A 20726-nucleotide genomic window follows, 5' to 3' on the forward strand; every position below is an offset into this window, starting at 1 on the left:
CAGGACCCGACACCTGCATCGCACGGTGTGACTCTGTGTTTTGATTAGCTCGGTTTGTTTGGAAACCTTCCCAACCAGGGCAAACGTTAACACGAGACAATTAAACTTAAGACAGTCATTTCATGGAGGTCCGACTTTGAAATAACCATTTTCATACTCTAAGAGTATCGTTGTTTGATGTACATGTACATTGGTGGTAAGAAATCATTCTTGCCAATGTCATTTTTTTTATGTTCAGTGACTGCTAGACAAGTATGATGGGAAATTGGAAACGTAGTCTATACAATATAATTGTTCGTGGAAGCGGACAGAGTCTGTTAAATTAAAGTCAGTTGTAGAATGTTTTGTAGAAGCATTGCTAGAACAGGACAGCAACAGTAATGCCACATTTCTGCAGGTTTTCGCGGTATATGCAGTGTGATGGGAGAAACGTAACAGTTAAAACGTATCATTGTATGTATGTACAACCAGAGATGCAGCCGCGGACGGAACCCCCTAGCTGCCCCTAGGCGGCGGTAATTGAAAAGTCCCGGCTGTGATGTCCACACGTCCCCCCGCACATCTGCACACCACCACACGGCAGTCAGGGCGCACCTCCTCCGCGCTTAACGCCACATAATGAGCACTATTGACATGCTGTACTGATGAGGCTACTTACACCCGCCCTCTCTCTCCGCGTACATAAGTGGAACCAACTCATGATCACAGCGTTATTCAACACCAGGCTGAGCGCCACAGCGGTGAGGAACCATCCACCGCGGGTTGGGACGATGGGTCCGCGGGGAATATAATCTACAAAGGGAAAACGGCGCTTTGGGGAAGAAGCGAGATTACGGTAATCAGTGATCCCGTCCGAGATCGCGCAGATCTGTCTAGGATCGATCGTTCCTCACAGTGGGGAGATATTCTCTCTGCGGCGGTAGCACTGCCGCGGCCCCAGCTGGCGCTGGCATTATTTCCGCATCACGCACCCATAACCGCGGTAATTAAATGGAATTCCCTCTATTGGGTCGAGAGTGTTTTAACCGGCGGTGTAAATCATCCTCCGCGCGCTGGGGGCCTACTCCCATCCCCCGTGCACCCCTCACAGTCACGTTGTTTGAATGAATCCATCGAATTATCGACATCGCATTAGCGGGCGGAGAGGAGAGCCACTTCTCAGTCGGCTGGAAGAGTGACACGGACGAGAGTTTGTGGCAGGCTTGCTGTACTTGAGCCGGTGTTGTAGAGGCGCGCGCGGTGCTGAGGCGTGTTGTGCGGTGAGTTCGGCGGAGCGCGGCGGTGCGGCTAACAACATGGCGTGGCGGTGGAAGCTGACTGAGCTGACCCGCAGGATGGTGTCGGGACCCACGGAAGAAAACGTCAATTTTGTACATTTCGACAATCTTGAAGATGGCGGGAAGTATCAGGGGACTGGGGAGGTGGTGTGTCTGGAAGAACTCGGACCGCAAAAACTTAACAACGGCGGGCTTCAGCCGCAAGAAGGCGGCGCCGCCGGAGCTGGGACCGGGGCTGGGACGTCGACTGGGGCCGGGGCCTCGGCCGCAACCGCACCCCCAGAAGGCTCGGGGGAGGGGGCTGTGGTGGGGGAAGGAGCGGGGGACGGGGACAGTGAGCCCCTGACCCGACCCGGCGAGGTGGTGGCGGAGTTACCCAAACGGATTATCAACCCGGAGGTCCACAAGCCCAAAATCACGGCCTGGGACGCCGGCTGGAACGTCACAACAGTCATACAGGTAACATCATCAATCTCTTCTCGTCTTTTCTTAAACAGGTCCTAACTTCATTGTTATTGAAAGAACAAGTTAATGGCGATCCGAAGCTAGGAAACAATGTTTTCGTTTACATCTGCGATTTGTAAGGAAAATGTGAACATTTTGGTGGCAGCGCGGTCGCAAAGGTGATTTCTGTCGGTCCAGTGCCCATACCGCCACACAGGGTCCACTAGCACACAGGCATACCGTCACATGAGGGCCCCGACTATTCCGTGGCGCGCTGGATCAACCAAAGATGCTTACCTACAAATTGGATTCGGATTTTCGTCATAATCCTACCTGCATCATTGGAATTTGATCTGCATGGCAAATGGAAAACCGAAGGGTCTTATTTCGTTTAAAACATTACGTGCTTTGCGAGTAGATGTTTCAGCTTACATTTATAGGGAGATAATTCCGCTTTTCATACGTGCAAATCAAATTGTGTGAACGGAAGCTTTGGTCTTTGCAAACAGAAATTAAAATTTGATGCTGATTGTATTATTTTCCATGTCGGTATGCATGTTTGATTACACAACAGTCCAGCGCTAAAATAGATAATTAATGTGACGTCGGGACCATACAGATGGCTATGTCACTTTGTGTTAATCACAGACTAGAGAAATCTGTAAGAGATATAATCAGAACCGTCTTCCGCTTCCTGCACTTCCTTAAATCCCTCTAAAACGCACAGATTACGCCGTACAGTTGAACATTGTCTTCGCAGCTGCGTTCTAGGTGTACATGAAGAATCGATGAAGAGGAAATGCTGTTTTAATAAACTCTCCTTTTTTGCTACTTCTTCTTCAGATAATCCTCTTAAACCAGCACTGTCGTACAAGTTCTTAAGATCGAGATTCCTATCCTGAATTCCTTCACATTCGGTTACCTTGAGTGCGGACTGCTCAACCGATAGAAATGCCGACATTTTAAAACGCGCGATTGTTTGATGGGTTTTTACCCTGAATATTCTTGTTAAAAACCCTCATCTTGTTAACTGTACACGTCCAAATGAGAGGAATCACGCAGATTTAGACATACTTATTTCACAAAATCCAAATTTCTGGTAGAGGGGAAATTGCTTTTGTTCGGTCTAAGTCTCATTGTCACTTCAGTTGCATGAAATACACAGAAATTACGCACAGTAATTATTCGACACTGGTGCGTTTTTTTTAAAACTGCAGTCTTGAGTGCATCTCTACCAATGGATATAATGGCCATTCTTTGATATTGAAACCGCAAGACACCAGAAAGACAATTGGCGGACAATTGAAGTTACGTATAATTACAGTCCTTACAAGTAAGTAAGTAAGTAGTACGTAAACCTTTATTTTTCTTGGAAGGCCCTGTCGGCCAGTACATATCATATATATATGTCCGTTCTTCCCAGGGGTCCAAGTAAGGGGTGGGGGGGGGGGGGTAGGTGTCACGGGAAATAAATAAATAACTAACTAAAGTAACAAACAATTTACAGCAAAAATAAATATAGAGTGACTGTTTTGAAGAGTATCGAAAAATCAATGTTCTATTGTTGTAATGTTTTTGAACAGAAAATGAAAAATAAGAAAAGGACATTTCGATATTCAAAACGTATAAAATACGCCATTATACATGTATGTAATCCTGACAAAATGTCACACACACGCCACAGAATAAGCTTGACTTTGCATTTCAACTAAACGAATATGTTCTATATATTGTCGATTAATGATACAACACATATGATTTAGTAATGTATTATAGATAGCATCACATAGCCGACACAGGAATGTATTAATGTTTGCTACCAACTAAGATATACATTGTTTAAGGGGCCAGGAATCATTTTAACTATTAGGTGTGAAAATCATATCTGGCAATATAATAGAGTAGTTTCGTTGGGTGTTCACAGTCTTTGATTACCTATATGTACACGTAGAAACAAATAGCTGACTCATTGTGAAGAATTTGTTTGTTTTTCTGCATGGGGAATATCTAACTGCATATAGCTCAGATCTCAGAGTGCATGGGCATGCGACGTTAGCGTTATCATACAGCAAGAAACCAATTGATATTTAACATTAGATATCCAACAGTAGGATATGTCTATCATAATTATTCGCTACTGCGTCATTGGTATCCAGTCCTTTTGTCTGTGTGTCGTTGATTGTTAAAGAGTCACTCCTGACATGCACAGTCCAGAGAACGCCAAGGAAATCGCACATTAATGCTTAGGTCACATTTCCAATCCGGGGCCCGGTCGGGCAGCTTGCGGGAACGAAAAATATGATATAAAAGACAGCAAAAGACAAAAAACGTTAAAAATTAATCTAAACTACAAATTGTGTATTTTCTTGATATGCATTTTTTTATTTTTCGTTTTCGCCGACACCCCGGCCGGGCCCCGGCTTGGGAATATGACCTAAGCATAAGCGGTTGAATTATGATATTCTAGATATAAAGATAGTGAACTATTATCGATTTCGTGGTTTCATATCCATGTGTAGTGGCTATCTAGATAACAGCATGTCATAAGACAAGTTTTTTTGTTGTAGTTTATTAGAGCCCCGGTCAACTAGATAACGTCGCTGTGACATGTATTTCATTTGTGTAACCCTTGACTTCATAATTGGCATATAATGGGAAATGTTGAAGTATAACTGAAAATAACTATGAAATTCGTTGGGCGCTCTTTCAAATTTTATGTCGCAGTGCGATCGCAGCGAGGTCGCCGACCTGGTGGAACCTGTGTAAGACTTTTCCATGACTAGTACCTCGCTGTCTCCTTCACTATTTATGATGTCTCGCGAGACTTTGGAGCTCACTTAACCTTTCACCTTAACTCTCTCATAATCCCGTTTAGAGAATCCATGTTATCTGCCTCATTACAGTCTTCGGGGTTCTGCCGCGATCCGCGATTAGGTGTAAAGAACATGGCCTTACACTGACCTTCATTACATCAAGGTCATTCTGTCATTCTACTCCAAATGCAGCCGCCATGTTTTTTAAAGTAATTCCCATAATGCTTTGCGGCTTCGCATCTGTTTAATGTATCTTGTCTTGTTAGTCCTATTCCATGCCTTAATATGACAAAATGAGGTCACAGAAATACTTAACTTGCATAAGTCAATTGAAATGTCTATGAATTATTTTACTACGATTGATGGCATTATTCTTTACTCCAGTTAAAGTCCGTCCAATTCTAGGGGACCAATTCTAACTTTTTGATAAAAAAAGCAACTGAAACAGAGTGACATGACCGTACTACAAGTGGATTTCATGTTTCTTCACTGTATGTTTGATAGATACTTGATGTACTTTGTAACGAATATGATTTTTGTCTTTATGAAATCCTATCGTCTTATTCACTACTCTTGATCTCGTTTTCGTTGGCTTGCTGTCACATGTATTATGTTGTCCACCTCGATGCGTCTCATGTTGCTCACCACTACGTTTATTCCCCATTTTCCGAAGACAAAAACCCTCGACAGGGGCCCCTGAATTTCTGCTAACGGCAATGTTTTAATTGTGTATATGTCCACCATACTTGTCAAGATGCACTACGAATACCATGTTCTTGAGGACTAGCATTTATTCTAATCGTGTGGTTCAGAAATAAGTCTTAAGCAATATTTTCAAATAGGCCAGAAGTGTGGACACTAGAGTGCTGACGATATGCCTCTGTTGTTTCTTACCCGATTTTTGGCCCCTATATGTTTCTGCCAAGGCGGGTCATCACTTTTTTTCTGAACTTATATACAAAAAAAATTTAAAAAAAAGAAGATTTTATCTCCAATGGTTTACAAGTGAATTTTGAAACGTTTTATCTCATACGTTTTGCGATCTGGGAAATTGAAAGCTGTTCTGACATTCTTAGAAAACACACGACGTATGTCAATTTGATATGAGGTTTCTGGGAATATTCTTTACCATGTCTTTTGCTTTGCAATATGATAGCCTTTAACATCTTTAAAACATTTAAAGAATGCTATACTCACTGCGGTATGGAACCATAGAATTAAAACCAACAACGCCATTTGTACATATTACTTGTGTTCATACATGACATGTAGTTGACCTTTTTACTGCTACATTTAGATTAACGACTTTTTGTTGTTGTTTTTGCAGGGAATGTTCGTGCTGAGCTTGCCGTACTCCGTGGTACACGGTGGGTACTGGTCCATACTTGCCATCATCTTTGTAGCGTACGTGTGTGCGTACACAAGCAAAGTCCTGGTCCAGTGTTTGTACGAAGAGAATGAGAAAGGGGAGCGGATCCGAGTCAGGGACAGCTATGTTGAAATTGCACAAGCGGTCTGGGGGGAGAAAACGGGCAGCCGTATCATTAACGTAGCGCAATTCATAGAACTGACCATGATCTGTATATTGTACATCGTGGTGTCGGGAAACTTGCTAGTGAACAGTTTCCCGCACTGGCCCATCCCCGAGCAAGGCTGGTCCATCATTTCCACAGCCTTCCTGGTGCCCTGCGCCTTCCTGCGCCACCTCAAGGGCGTGTCCCGCATTAGTTTCTACTGCACAATAGTCCACCTGCTCATCAACGCCTGTATCATCGGCTACTGCTTCTCCCGCGCGCCGCAGTGGGCCTGGGATCACGTCACCTTCTACATCAACGTCAAGATGTTCCCGGTGTCGCTGGGGGTCATCGTCTTCTCCTACACGTCTCAGATCTTCCTCCCGTCTCTGGAAGGCAACATGGAGAACCGCAGCAACTTCATCACCATGGTGAACTGGACGCACATCACGGCAGGCATCTTCAAGTCCATCTTCGCCTACATCTGTTTCCTGACGTGGGCCGAGACTACCCAGGAGGTCATCACCGACAACCTGCCCAACGCGGCGTTCCGCGCACTGGTCAACGTCCTGCTGACCGCCAAGGCCCTGCTGTCCTACCCGCTGCCGTACTACCAGGCCGTGGAGCTCATCGAGAGAGACTTCTTCCAGGGCCACGACTTGACGCGCTTCCCGTCCTGCTACGCGACCGACGGCATGCTGAAGGTGTGGGCTCTGGGCGTGCGCTGTCTCCTTGTGGTCGGCACGCTGCTGATGGCCGTCTACATCCCCCACTTCGCGCTCCTCATGGGCTTCATCGGGAGCTTCACAGGCACCCTGCTCTCCTTCGTCTGCCCCTGCTGGTTCCACATGAAGCTGAAGTGGGATCAGATCTCCTGGAAGATCCGGATCTGGGACTGCATCGTGATCGCGCTCGGCACGACGTGTGGACTGATCGGCATCTACTACTCGTTAGAAGGGTTGATAGAAAAATTTAGACATGACCTAGGATACGATTTGAACGACTGACCACCTCGTACAGTAGAGCACAAAAAATATAAATTTACTCTTCGATATTAGATATATGAGAATATCAGTGGTAATAGGAGTACCTGTAGATGGCATTTTGACCGGGACAAAAAGGCCCCCAGAGCTAAGAGTCCCCGACAAGTCCACAAAGTCACTATGGTCTACACCGGCCCTTGTAGGGATCCTAATCTGACCTTTACTGTTTGATGTGTTGCTGTGGTAATGGAGAGAAAAAGATATGAATAATTGCAATAAGGCAATCCGCTAGTTCAGCTGGTGTATGTTGTACTGTAGATATAAAACCTATTTCTTCTTTGTGAGATGACCACTTTATGCAATGTTAGTGAATCAGAAAGAAAACAAGGTCCATCAATGGAAGGAAAGCCAAATAGACTTGGAATGCCAGACACGACAGAGTTTGATAAAAGGTAATATGTATCACCTACTTTTAAAAAACGGCCAAACTCGTCTAGTCTCAATTGGTTAGACGAATGTTCAGCTGTGGAAGTGACGTCATAACATAGTCTGTGCCATCCTCCCCTCTGCCCAACATCCGGGAATTATCTAAACGTTCCCAGGGTACCCTTCGTGAGGCTGTACATCCGGGGAGTTCCTCCAAACTCTGTGAACGCTGGACAGATTTCGAATTGTGCGACACTTAATTCTAATAACCTTACTCCAGAGTATTCGAAACTTGTTTGATTGTATACCAATGAATTAACGATATTATCCATACGAAGTACTTTGCGATTTCCATTGCGTGTTTCACATCAAACCCTGATTATACGCTATATCTTTTAAACGTTCAAACAGTGTTATAAAGCTATCCCCTAATATCTAACTTCTAATGTGGGATGCAATGCATTAAAAATTGACGTTAGGTGGAGAAATTTCGAAGACCTATCCACGCAAAGTCTTGTGCTAAGGCTAAAAAAGGCCCCAGATCAAAGTTGCTTTTAGTAATGTCAAGCTTTGAAACACGCATCGGAAATTCGTTATGTTAATAGCTGAAAGTGAGTCATATATCTATGTGCATCGTACCGGACATGACGTCACTCTTGTCAAGACCCTAAAGTGGACAAAAGACATGCCTCAGACTCAGTCGTGTTTCTCTTCAGTCAGTGGATGTATTGTGAACAGGAAAAGCACCAACATGTTGTAAGCGAGAACAAAGCAGAAGCTGCAACGTAGAGGAAAGTAGAAAACAGGCATGTTTCTTTCAACATGGGGAAAACCATGCCTCTCTTTATGGATTAAACTGTCTTGTCTAATCAAAGTTATTGTCGTGCTTTTATTTACACTCTGTGTGAACAATTTTACTTCAGCGATGTATGAATGATTGGATGTAGATCATTTCGTGAATAGTGGATAATAAAGCATTTAACTGTTATTTGCCGTTGTAAATATGTAAATTTTCAAAGTGTGTATAAGATGCTCTAACTCTCGCGTCTGTCACCACAATTGTGGAAGCAGCAGCCTTCGAAAAGGCAGTAATTGTCAGTAATTTCTCGGCCCCTCGCTGAGTCCCAGAAAGCCTCCAATTCTCCTCCAAGCGGGAAGCTTTTAGCGCCACCATAAGGACCTTCCCCGCTACAATCACTCTGTCTGAGGCGAGCGCTGTTAATGGTGAACCTCGCCTCGATGAGAGACTCGCTCTTTGTGAAATTACACTCCTTCCACCTGCCACAGCGCTCCGCCGTTCCTCGTTCCTTGCTGCCAATGAAGTTACGTACGAACCCCGATATGGAGGAAATGAAGTGCGTGATATTACAGTCATTTATTCAACCTTCTGACGTCAGAGGATCTGGAAGACAGTTTGCCGTGAAAGACACAGGGTCGTGGACTATCCTTTGTTCTGACTTGAAACGTCGTTTTCAGAGCTGCGCAGGAAATGGAAGGTTAATGAAGTGCGAAGACGCTTAATGACTTCTCTTAACGTAAGATGTGAAGAATTGGTCTTTCGTGCTCCGTAAGAGCAGTGGGAGGATGTAGGTCATTAAGTGAACACGACGATCAGGATTTTGAGTTGCCATCTTTATAAACTACACTAAAATCTCCCACAATGATAAAACTCTGGATTGTGATCGTTTCTATCATCTGAATCATCCTACTCAGTTTGTTATTCGATTTTACAGCATTATAAAAAAATTAATTCATTTACTTTCTTTACTTTGATCACTCTAAATACAGGACTACATTGTATAACTTGGCTAAAGCAGAGATTCTCAAAACGGGTATGTTTAACCCTACCATTACGGATTGCTCAATATGTGTGTTATTTGCATAGTAATATGCACAACCAGACCAATAGCAAATATGCCACACAGCTGCACCGTGTTTGTCTAAATCTGCCGTGCAAGATAGATCAGTTCGTTTATATTATTTCGACCGTTTCAACATGTACATACCACAAAAGAAACAAAGTTTACTAAACCAGAGTAGTAAACGGGATATACAAATCGAACAAATTACAATAAGAAAATCTACAAATTGATCCACATATTGCTCAAGCAAGGTTTCAGATATCAAATTAATATTTGTGTTGAGTCTGGCTGTTAACAAGAATGACATGATCTGCGTGGCACCCTTCAGGGGAGTCGGCTGCTTAGCCCGGCGACACAGTCTCAGTTTTGAAATGCTTTGCGGTTAAACTGACTCACAATGGCACAGTGCTAGCGACACTAGCAACGATTTAATACGACCATAATTGCTGTTGATACATGTATATATATGATGTCAACAATAATGATAAGACAACAGCAAAAAAAGAATATAAGAGACAATTGCAAACGAACGTAATAGATAGGCATGTACACATTTCAACAAAATAAGCGGAAAACCCCGATTGGTATATATAAAAATATTTTGCCAAATCCTGTCACGAGCCAAGGAATGGTCCACTGATCCAGCCGCCTCTCGGTTGATAACGTTAACTGGCAGAATTACCGACCTAGACGGAGGGCATGGTGGGCATGGTGTTTCCGTCGTAGCTTTGACTCTTCTTTCTTTATTTTTTTTTTGTTCCAAACAAAACAAAACAAAAGAAACGTTAACAGAAGCAACTGATTCGGCAAAAATTCGTTCTAAATACCTTCATTTGAAAATGATAGCACATCATGTTTCGTGTTCAATGCATAACTGGATAGAACAATAGGTACAATATAACAACGGTGGTACAAAAAATCCCTGTCAGTGCTGCATTGTATCCTTGCAGCTTGTTGGTGAATTCCTATCGAAAATTCACTGCTGTGGCAATTATAGAGGCTGGTCACGAAAAAACCACGCGGTCTATAATGTAAATAACTGACAACATTAACTCCAAATCTCGTTCTACTCACCGTAATATCTCCAGGGGGCCAGCGCAGGGCGGCGGGTAAATTGCGGCCGGTACCCGCCGATAAGTACGTTATAATCGCGTTAGATCGCCCAAATATAGCTAATTTCTAAAGCCGGCATAATACCGTGTACATGGGAGCTTTTAGCCATATCTGTACGTCGTTAATTTTGTAGATGAATATATTTTTCATTGGTTTTTGGTAGATTGCAACGTACAAATTTCGTAGGCAGTAGAAGTGACTACAGATGCGCTGAAAAAAACACAATACGTACATGATATGTATTACACGGGTGTGCATTGAGCTGATAATAATAGAATATCAGTCCTAAAAACATATGATTTCCATAACATTATTCCGGCCCATATGTCTACCCCTTGTGTGACCTATCACTTATATTTTATATAGCTTTGCCACTAATGGCACAGTAAACACTTACGGCCATCGCAAGTGCTTGAATGTGAGAAAAATAATCAGATGCACACTTATCTGACTGTCAAATTGCCATCTTGATACTAGGTTTCAATCGGGTTCACTGTTCCTCTCTTTGTCTTGAACTTCACAAGATGCTATAAGAAATTTCAACTTTTGAAATCAAAAGAAAATGTCCTAGCTTGATTAGGGCATAACGAGATTAAACAATACAGGTGGAGACGGATATATTCTGAGAAACACTTTTGTGATGACGCAATTTTATTGAAGCCTAGTTCAAATTTTATGCAGATCCTAGCAGAGAGCAACGGGGACTTAAACATTACCGATCTCTTATTTTATCCGGCTTTCCAAATTCGCACCCAAATATTATCTAATTAGCGATTAGTCATAATCTTTTATCAAATTACATTGTAGATACTATTTTTGAAGAAAAAAAACGACAACCAGCGTCGTTTCAGACGTGCACAATCATGTCTGTGGATTGGTTTGAGCCCACGGCACCGTTTTAGACGTTATCTGAACATGACAGGGCAGGTTTGTGGTAAGCAGATAGTGCCAGTAATACTCGTCACCACGAGGCTCCGGGAATTCACCTCGTCCCCAGGGGCTTCCGGGAATTACGTTAACCACGAATAGAAGTAGGGGGAGTTAGACCACATAATAAAGATGACGTCAGATTGGTTTTAGAGGATTTAGCTGGATGGAATGTGGCAGCAATTCCACCAAGCTTACACCAGTTTGCTAATTGTAATAAACGTTTATGCGCCAAGAAACGTGCATACATGTGTACTTCATCGCATATAGATGGCATCTTACGTGAAGGAAACATTAGAACCACATTCTTAACGATTGAGTATTTTCCAACATGTTCAGCATTTGCGTCAGAGAGAAAATGCATATTTTTGGTCCACGCCAGTGTGGAAAAATATGCCATTTTTCAACGGGTTACCGCCTCACACGGGGCGAACGAAGAAATAGGGAATCATCGAATCCTCACGGGACTTGACCGGGCTGTGGATTATACTAAATGTTATCCGTGCACAATCGCCAGGTGTTGAATATCCCTGCTTTTATACCTTTCATACCATCGTGAGATGCAGTGCTGAGATGGAATCTTTAAAAGCTACGCGGGGGCAAGACAGCATTCTTCCGGTAACAACAGTGTATGATTCAGCACCACGGACATGCACAAACACATGGAAACGAATGATTTTGGTGGCTACAATGCAATATTGTCAGCAAAACATGCATGATGATCAAAAAGATATCAGATACCTTTTATCATTATGCTAATTTAGTCACAATGTTTTCCTGGATCTTTCCTTTTTTTATTTAACCAGAACTCAACAGATTTAGATGTGCACACCATACACACTGGCGAACCCTACTTCCAGCAACATGAGTTCAACATTGTTAAGCTTTAATGGCGATTTTACAGGTTCTGGTTAAGCAAAGGATAACGTATATATATTTAGCCTTGAATTCGCTGAAAACCGCTATTTGTAGGGCAATCAATTGGAGAGTACGCATAGCACAGGTCATGTAATTCTTAAATCTCGGAGTATGCTTTATGAGACAGACGAAGCATTGAAAAATCTTTATGGGAGTAGAAGCTTTAACATTGCATTTAACTGCAACGTCATCCGTATACCGAGAATCGAACCTAGTTCTATCTTCCCAACGCTTGTTTTATACATTTTCAAAACGAAAACATGAACACAGCTGTTCCATGTCACAAACGAATGTGTCGGATGTCCTGAATATTTGAGTGTTTGTCTTCCGCGGTTCTGACTGTGGCTGTGTTCGGGACGTCCCGCCGCTATCTGAAGCCGGCAGCCGGCGCGAGTGGGCCCGCCGCCTCCCGACGGGCTTACCGCCAGCCAACAGTCAGATTTCTTTTCAATTAAGAGTCTGGATTTGCACGGCTGTGGCAAGAAACGTGCACATTTAAGAGATAACCATTAAGTCGAAACGGGAAAATTACTTCGTTTTATTTCTAAAGGACCTTTATACTAAGGGATTTAGGAAAACATATACATAATTTTGGAAATCGGGACGGCTATGTTAAAAAGAACTATGATTAATGCCCCACTACCTACAAGGCACCGGGGCGGGGTGCTTTTTTGTGTAGACAACATGAGGGTTTTCTGTTTATTACATGATTATTAGGATATTTAGCAACTATCTATCAAGCAAAATATTAAACCCAAAAACCAACAGATGCATCTTTTAGCAGTGAAACATTCTACAGAGCACCAAAAATTAGAAATAAGAACGTTTCAAACCAGCAATGGTACCATAGGCAGTGTCCAGTTGGGGTTTACGATATAATTTCCGGCTCCATTTTGTTGTGCGGGTGATATTTTTCTTCTATTTACAAAAAAAAAAAAATTCTAGTGCATAATTGCATCGTGTGTTCAAAAAGTCTTGATTAGGTTTTATATCTGACCTTCACTGCTATTAGGTGATTCAAATGTCGACTTATTTTTACCACCATGTGTTATCACCACAAGGCGATCGTAGTACTGTTAAGACCACGTCAAGAGAAACATACAAAAATCCCGGCATGAAGGGAGCTAGACACGGTCTGGTAATTGCTCACAAACGAAATTCTCCGGAGACCATTTGGGAAGCCGTTCTGTCAAATCCGATACGGTGGCACACACCATGGCGAGCCCCCTGGGTCTTCAGAAATTAACATTTTTAGCTGAAAAATTATGAGGGTAATTTAATACCCATTCAATTCAGCTTCACCATATTCTATTTGTGACCATGATGAAAAAATTGAATATGTATCAGCCCCTCATACATCCCTCTAAAACAGTTTCGTCACACCAAAACTGCACTTAAGTTCACCGTGATCACATGAAATCCTAAAGATCTGGAATCGCTTCAAACAGCAAACAACGCACCGAGTGTGTTTTTTGTATTATTTGTCCTGTATTATATTGTAAAGTGTTTTACAGACTAAAGTAATGGATCTCCCGACCGGAACCAGTAACCAAAGATCGAACAAAAAATGGAAGTCACCGTTGATATGTTTTTAATTTCTAGCGGCAGACGGTGGGATGTATTTCAGACTGAATGCGTCAATATATCAAAACGGGTCAGGTCGTTCAAAAAAAAAGGTAGGGAATATCTAGTCAGAGAAGGTTTTATAACAATGCATTCGGTTAACGATTGCAAAAGAATTCTTTGACCTATTGCTAACCTAATATTTGCGTTTTCAAATATACCGTATCATATCTGTAATTACAGTTATTTTGGAGTTAATCTTGATTCGGTCAAATCACGCCATCTCTGAAAACGATTTTTGAGACCCAACGACCATTTTGGAACTGAACTGATGTGTCCCTCTCGTGTCAAGGGACGGGGTCTTTGTGTTTGTTCATTCAACTTAACTTTAAGTGTGTCGGGTAAAACGTTAGGTCTTTTTATTTGATTATAGGTATGCACGGCCGTGTTAGGCAAAACCTTTGGGGATGGAAGAGTGAAAATGGCAAAATAATCTAGAGTATTCATACCCTAAGAACCAGGGTTGATAATTAACATCAAAACCACACAGTTTAATACCTGAAAAACAATATCACACAAATATATCAAAGCAAAAAAATCCCATTGTTCCCTCCCATGGGGCCTCCATGATTTGACCTTCAGAGGAATTCCAAGATGGCGGCTCCCTGACAGATGACCTCTATCACTGCTCTGTCATTCCGCACACATACGATTTATCGATAAGTCGTTATACAGCTCATTGCGCTCTCCCCATCAGCTTTGATAGATCGACCGACCCTCCCCTTTCCCATAGAAACCTTTCAGTAACCGTCATGCCCTTTCTGGACAACAAAATAGATGGAAATTGCATGGGGTCCATCACGCGTTGTAGCAGGCTTCTCTCAAATCCTGCTCTCCGCAGCGGCATTAGTTTCAGCCCACTGAGTCGGGGAAGAATGCCACTCCCCTTCACGATTCTATGGCAATTATTTACGATGAATAGCTCTTCAGCGTTCTCGATTAACGTGTGTTCCTCAGAGACGTTGTTTACATCCCGACGTTTGAATCGTTAAAGATGTTTTATCACCGGTAAAGATTTTAAAGAAGAGACCGTTGAAAATCAACCTGGCGGTCCCGTTTCATCAATGATCCAATCGGAACGTTTTGGAGCAGACATTAGTTATTCAGTCGATATGCACTGACCCGTTTTTACCTTACATGTGACGAATGCTGCTTCAGCCGAAGATGATACTCCTCTAGGAGTTGGGCCAACCTAGCCTTTCTTTTTGATTTGCTTCCAAGTTTGAACAATTGAAAACACGCACTGTTTCCAGCGAATAAGCAGCAGAGCCTTCAATCATTCGAGCACTAAACGCAAGCCGTCTTTTAACAGAAAAGAAAATATTATCGGAAAAACAGAAAAAAATCACAGTCACAGACAAATGCAAAGTACATATGACCCGCATCGGCAAAAATCACAGCCACGATTCCACCACATATGCATTTTGCTTTATGTTTAAACAAGGTGAGATAAAAGGCTACCCTAACTTAGATTGATGCCAGACAATCTCTCTGCGCCAGTTGACTAAATAGTGGGTGCCGGCGATAGTGATCTCTCATCTCGGCTAAGCCCGCACACATTTACTCGCTTGACTAAAAGGAAATTAAAACGCCGGCAGACATTTATGCTTGATGATCATTCGAGCATAACACCCATCCGTTATCCAGCAATGCATAGGCCATAAACATTAATGAACAAAAGATACAGTTACTAAATGCCGCTCGCGTCTACCAGCCGCGCAAACTACATCGTCAGTTTGAACCTTGCGCGGTGCCGGTGCGGTTACAACCCGTCCGAAATCACAGTCCGGGCTGTGCCTAGCCTGTAGTTAAACATAAACATCCACGGGGGAGACGCAGGGCACTTGTAAGGCCAACTATTTGTTTGATCGCAGCCATCATGGCTAAATTGAAATGGGAGCCCCAGCGTATGAATATCGTTTGCGGGCGTGATCGGTGCGGGCGATGCGGCGGTGCGCGGCTCTGGGCGCGCCTGATAGCATCTCCCCTGGGCGGCCGGCTAAACGGGAACCATCCAGACAGCAAAGGCGAGAGATTGCGGCTGCAAAATGCACGTGAAATATTGGGGCAATATCCCAGCTCTAAAGACGTAACCTAGGAGCGAAAACGTATCTACAGTTAAGTAGGCTGAGAAGAAATTAAGGACTTCTTGAAGGTTGTAAATAATGAGAATTAAGTTCATATTCAAGATCAAGTTTACTATCTGCAAGCACCAGCAAAATGAGGAAGTTTACATTAAATAACAAATGTTAAATGATTCATTTTCCTGACAATCCCTTTTTCCTGCTCAATGGATGAATAAACGAGAAATGGAAATGAAACGGGCGTCAGCTTAACGGTGATAAACCTGAATTTTATGTAGCGGGTTGTTTATCGATGTTAACGGGAAAACATTTTATATTGAAGAACTGTCCAGTTGCCGAAGCGATATAGGTTCTTGCACTCAATAACCTTTGGTACTTGTGTATCACATCTTTTGTATGCAATTATCTATGAGGTATAGGGCCTTGGAAATTGGAGGAAATAATTGTAGTTATTTTCCGGAATCCGTAATGTCTGATATTAAGTTCTTTTAGTATCTTTTGCAGATGATTGACCAGATTTTTAGGTTAATCATAAGTCAAAGAAATATTGTGGCTTTTGTTGGACTTTCGTATCTTAATTGCAAATTTCATTTGGTGGGTAATCTGTCGGACTGTCTCTCTTTTCCTTTTGTATTTCGACCCACCCACCCCCAGAAATTGGACCAGTCCCAAAGATAGGGCGCTCTTCATCATGCATACCCGTCACTGGTACATGTCCAAACACAAAGGCTTAAAATCGATACCTAATTTGTATAAATATCGCCCTTCCGACATGCCATTACGGTGAAGAATGCCGACTGTACGTTATCGCAGGCTCCGCTATCGAACCTGCCTGTCCGATGTCGTCAGGACCTTGACCTTGGTTGTGCCATGGGTGGTAAAAATCACGTAAAAAAAGATTTAAAAGAGAGAGTTCAATGATAACACTTCCACGGGGAGGGTGTGGGCACAAAGTTCCACACGCCATATGCATTCTGAAGTTGATGAAAATGAAATCGAGAAGAATCCAAAAATTGAAACAAAGACAACGAATATGGGCAAATAAAAGAAATCAGCGCTTCAAGCCATCATATTCTAGATTTTGCCCCGCTAAAAGAATGGAATGCTCTGAAGTATCACATATTTGCTACATTAGCATTTATGCAGCTTTATCATAAGAGGAAGGATGTCATTTTGCTGCAGTCAGACGTGAGTGTAGTGGACTGAATTTGCCGCGGCGCCAGTAGTTTAAAAGAAGGTCAGCTGGAGAAGTGTGGCGCAGTTGTTCGGGAAATGGACCATAATTTGGAGGCCATAAGTCTGACCCCTGGCTGTCCTGCTAAGTGCTGGTTTGTGTCCGCTGTAGCTACTTACCTGACGTGCGCTAGAGCCTTAAGAACCGACCAACTTAAGCCTATAAACAACTCACCGTGTCACTTATTGTCAACAGACCGTGCATAAAAGATCGCCTAGTACATATGCTTGAATGTTGGACACAAATTGTCTGAATTCTGGGCACAAAGCATCTCGCTGTTACCACAAAACAGTTTTTTTTTACTACCACTGATGTTTTTTTTCTTCATTCAAATTCTGTGTGCTCTCATCCTCTTCAATCCACGTAGAACCAGGTCAAGCGCTCTTGGATCTCATGTACATCTCATTCTGATTCCCAGGCTGCAGGACCATCGCAGGACGCGGCAACATTAGCAAACTGCCGCCCGTCATACTCACAGCGTGCCGTGCATGGATTTACACTGGTAAATTATGCAGAAAGCAATCTGAGGCGGGGATTATGTCCTTTACCTGCTCACCCTGTTCCACTGCATGGTTAGATCTTTAATTACTCTTCGATACGGGCCTGTGTTCCGCCGCCGGGCTTTTTGGACCGATTAGCAGGGCTTCATCAAAGATCCATCCGCACGTTCTTTGATTGTAAATCGGGTGCGTTTGAACCGGCTGTGATCTATGGAGGGGATTAGGGGGATGTTTTGCCAAAGGTTGGCAGAGATTGCGGTGCTGAATAATGTACGACACTTACCCACCCCGCTTTGAAAGAGAATGGTAGAAAAGCTAACGTAGTCTTTCTGCTCTTTGCAAAATCTGGAGACGCAGCCTCCATACGATCACCTTTTTGCACCTTTAAGACTTGGGAGCAAACTTTCAAGTCATGGTCTTCAGCTTTTTGTCCGCGAGAAAAAAATGCACAGTAAGATGCCATGCCGAAAGGGTAAGTAAAGATTACTTCTTTTTGTCCTTGAAGCGTTCTCCTTGCATTTTCCATACTAAACAGCCACGTAACGCGCTCACTCAGAAAGTCGCCTTATCTCCGGCACACAGGCGCCCGCATTACACCACCTCCCGACCTGCCCTCCAACGGAACCTAGCAGAATATTTGCACGCACTCATTCAACCTTCGCATCAATCCTCAGTCATCCGTATGTAGCAGAATATTCACAACGCAGTCTTCGTCGATAGAATAAAGACATCTACCATTCAATGACTACCAGAAAAACGTCTCTGTTAATAAACGGTAAAGAGCCTGCATGAGTTCATAAATCAACATACCTTTTGTAGCCTTTGATTTCGCATAGAGTACCAACGGAACATGCTAATATTGTAGGAAAAGCAGACGACAAACTAGCAAACAAGATATGAAAACAATGAAAAATAGAGTTGAGAAAGTTTGGTGGCTGACCATTCTAAACAACACATGTAAATTTCAGAATTGAAGTATGGGCGAGGGAAGTATCTATAACCTGCCGCCTGGCTCTCTCATTTTCCCCGCAGAACACATCCCTTAGACCTCCACTCCACTACGCTCTCGCCGCGCGCTCTCTGCGACTTCAGATAAAGAATTTCATAGATTAAAATACGAATCTTTTTACGCTTGGTTTGTTTTGTTGTCTTTTCAGCCATACTTTTACAATTTCCATGATAATCCAATTATGAAATCAAGGATTAGACATATTCGGTTCAGGTCACAGTGAGAGCGCAGCGCGATCGCCGTCTAGTGGAATTGGGGCCTTATGAATGATAGTTTTAGACAGTAAGCATTGTTCATAAGGAAGCTGTCCCATGTACTTTGGCAGTTAAACCGTGTCGCTTCATCTTCAATCTTGAAGAGCCCGACCAGATGGTCCCCTAACGTCCCGTGTCCGACCACCTGCTCTGACGTCATGTTCTGACGTCAGCACATCCCTTCCCACCGACAGGGTTATCCATTATCCGGTTATTGTACGTATATCCAGGTGTGGTCCGGGCTTTCTTCTGTGTTCGTGAATCACGACTTAGGGATAGGATATACGATGGATCTGGCTGAAAAAGTCTATCAACTCTAGAAGCACGTTGTTCGTAATCACGGGGACTTGTGTGACGTGTGTCATCGAATAAACTTCAACCAGAAAGCATCTTTCTCACGGTGGGCTGGGGCAAATTCTATCATATACCATAAGTTATAAATCTGGTTTTGTCTCACAATTTTATGGACCATGAAAGATGTAAATGTTGTCACCATAGATTCGTAAAAACACGAGTTAGAATATATTCAAGAAGATAATCGTACGAATGTCGAGACATTCTTTTGAAGCCATACAAAAGTACGTAGAGAGAAAAAACGGACCTTAGAAAGGTGCTACCAAAGGCCTGAAAGGTTGTGCAGTATTTCTGACTCATGATTACAGTATTTAGTTACAAACAAAGACCTCGGGCGTAAGGTAAGAACTGAGGTTTAGGAGATTTATACGGGTTCTTTTATCGAACTCTTGAAACCCACGCTTCTGACGTAACTGGGTAGCAAACGAGCTCGCTTTGACGTCAAACTGACGTCACGATGCCAAAGTCAAATTTCCGGTTGCACCACGGTTAGAAGAGATACGTCACGCCGACAATCCAAGGCATTTTATCGGCTTAGTAGAATCAATATAGCCTCACACCATTTGAAAGTCATCTCAATTTTGTAACTGCTAAACTATGACTCCTTCTTGATCTGATTAAATCATCTAAAAGTCTGCATTGTGCTTTCGGTGTGAAGAGCATAGAAGCAGTTAAAAAATACATAAAGTGGAACCTTGCTTAAGTTGTAGTAAATCGATTCAAACCTGAATTTGAATTGTTTGTTGCTCAACACTGCCCCCTCGCGGACGTCTTTAGAATGCAGCTGCAGTGTATCATTCTGCGTTGAACATGCAGCTATCTGTTTCCTATTACAAGCGTCCATAGCTATCGAGAGATCACTTAACGTAACATCATCTATTTACGTGCAGGAGCAATTTACGTCCAGGTTGGGTGATGTCCACATGTCGCGGTGTATTGTGCCAAAACCCTTTCTCATGAGCATCAAAGAACGTCATAAGTATGATCCTTAGCCATCTCTCTCTTTTATACAAAACTATGAAAAAGGTTTACGTCCAGCGACATAACAGAATAAACTCCTGAACCAGTAACAACAAGTTGTACGGAAGCGTCATGCATGTCGTATTTCATATGTAATTTGACACCGCGTACTACAGACGAAGCCACTTAATTGCACCTCGGATAAACGCACCTTCCATTTAATTGCACCGAATCCCAATATCCAAAACCGGTTCCCATTCATTGCATTGTTAGTGACTCCGCATATCTGCACCGCGCATGGTCACCAATGCCGGATAACTGCACCAATTTTTTTCAAAAATCTTCGACAAGTTAACTGAAAAGGTGCGCTAAAATCGGCAAACGCGGTACAAATGAGCCGATACCTGCCGGTGTAAAGGCGCAATACCGCC

General features: G+C 42.9%; 1 protein-coding gene across 1 annotated transcript; it reads left to right on the forward strand.

Moving 5' to 3' along the window:
- The first annotated feature begins 709 nt into the window (after positions 1–709).
- On the forward strand, positions 710–8331 carry LOC136427816 (vesicular inhibitory amino acid transporter-like). Its single transcript, XM_066416994.1, has 2 exons — positions 710–1736; positions 5862–8331. The coding sequence occupies exons 1-2, from the start codon at positions 1296–1298 to the stop codon at positions 7053–7055; spliced, it is 1635 nt and encodes a 544-aa protein (XP_066273091.1). The 5' UTR covers positions 710–1295; the 3' UTR covers positions 7056–8331.
- Positions 8332–20726: the final 12395 nt, after the last annotated feature.

This window comes from Branchiostoma lanceolatum, chromosome 2 (assembly GCF_035083965.1).
Source record: "Branchiostoma lanceolatum isolate klBraLanc5 chromosome 2, klBraLanc5.hap2, whole genome shotgun sequence".
In the NCBI taxonomy this organism is placed as follows: Eukaryota; Metazoa; Chordata; class Leptocardii; order Amphioxiformes; family Branchiostomatidae; genus Branchiostoma; species Branchiostoma lanceolatum.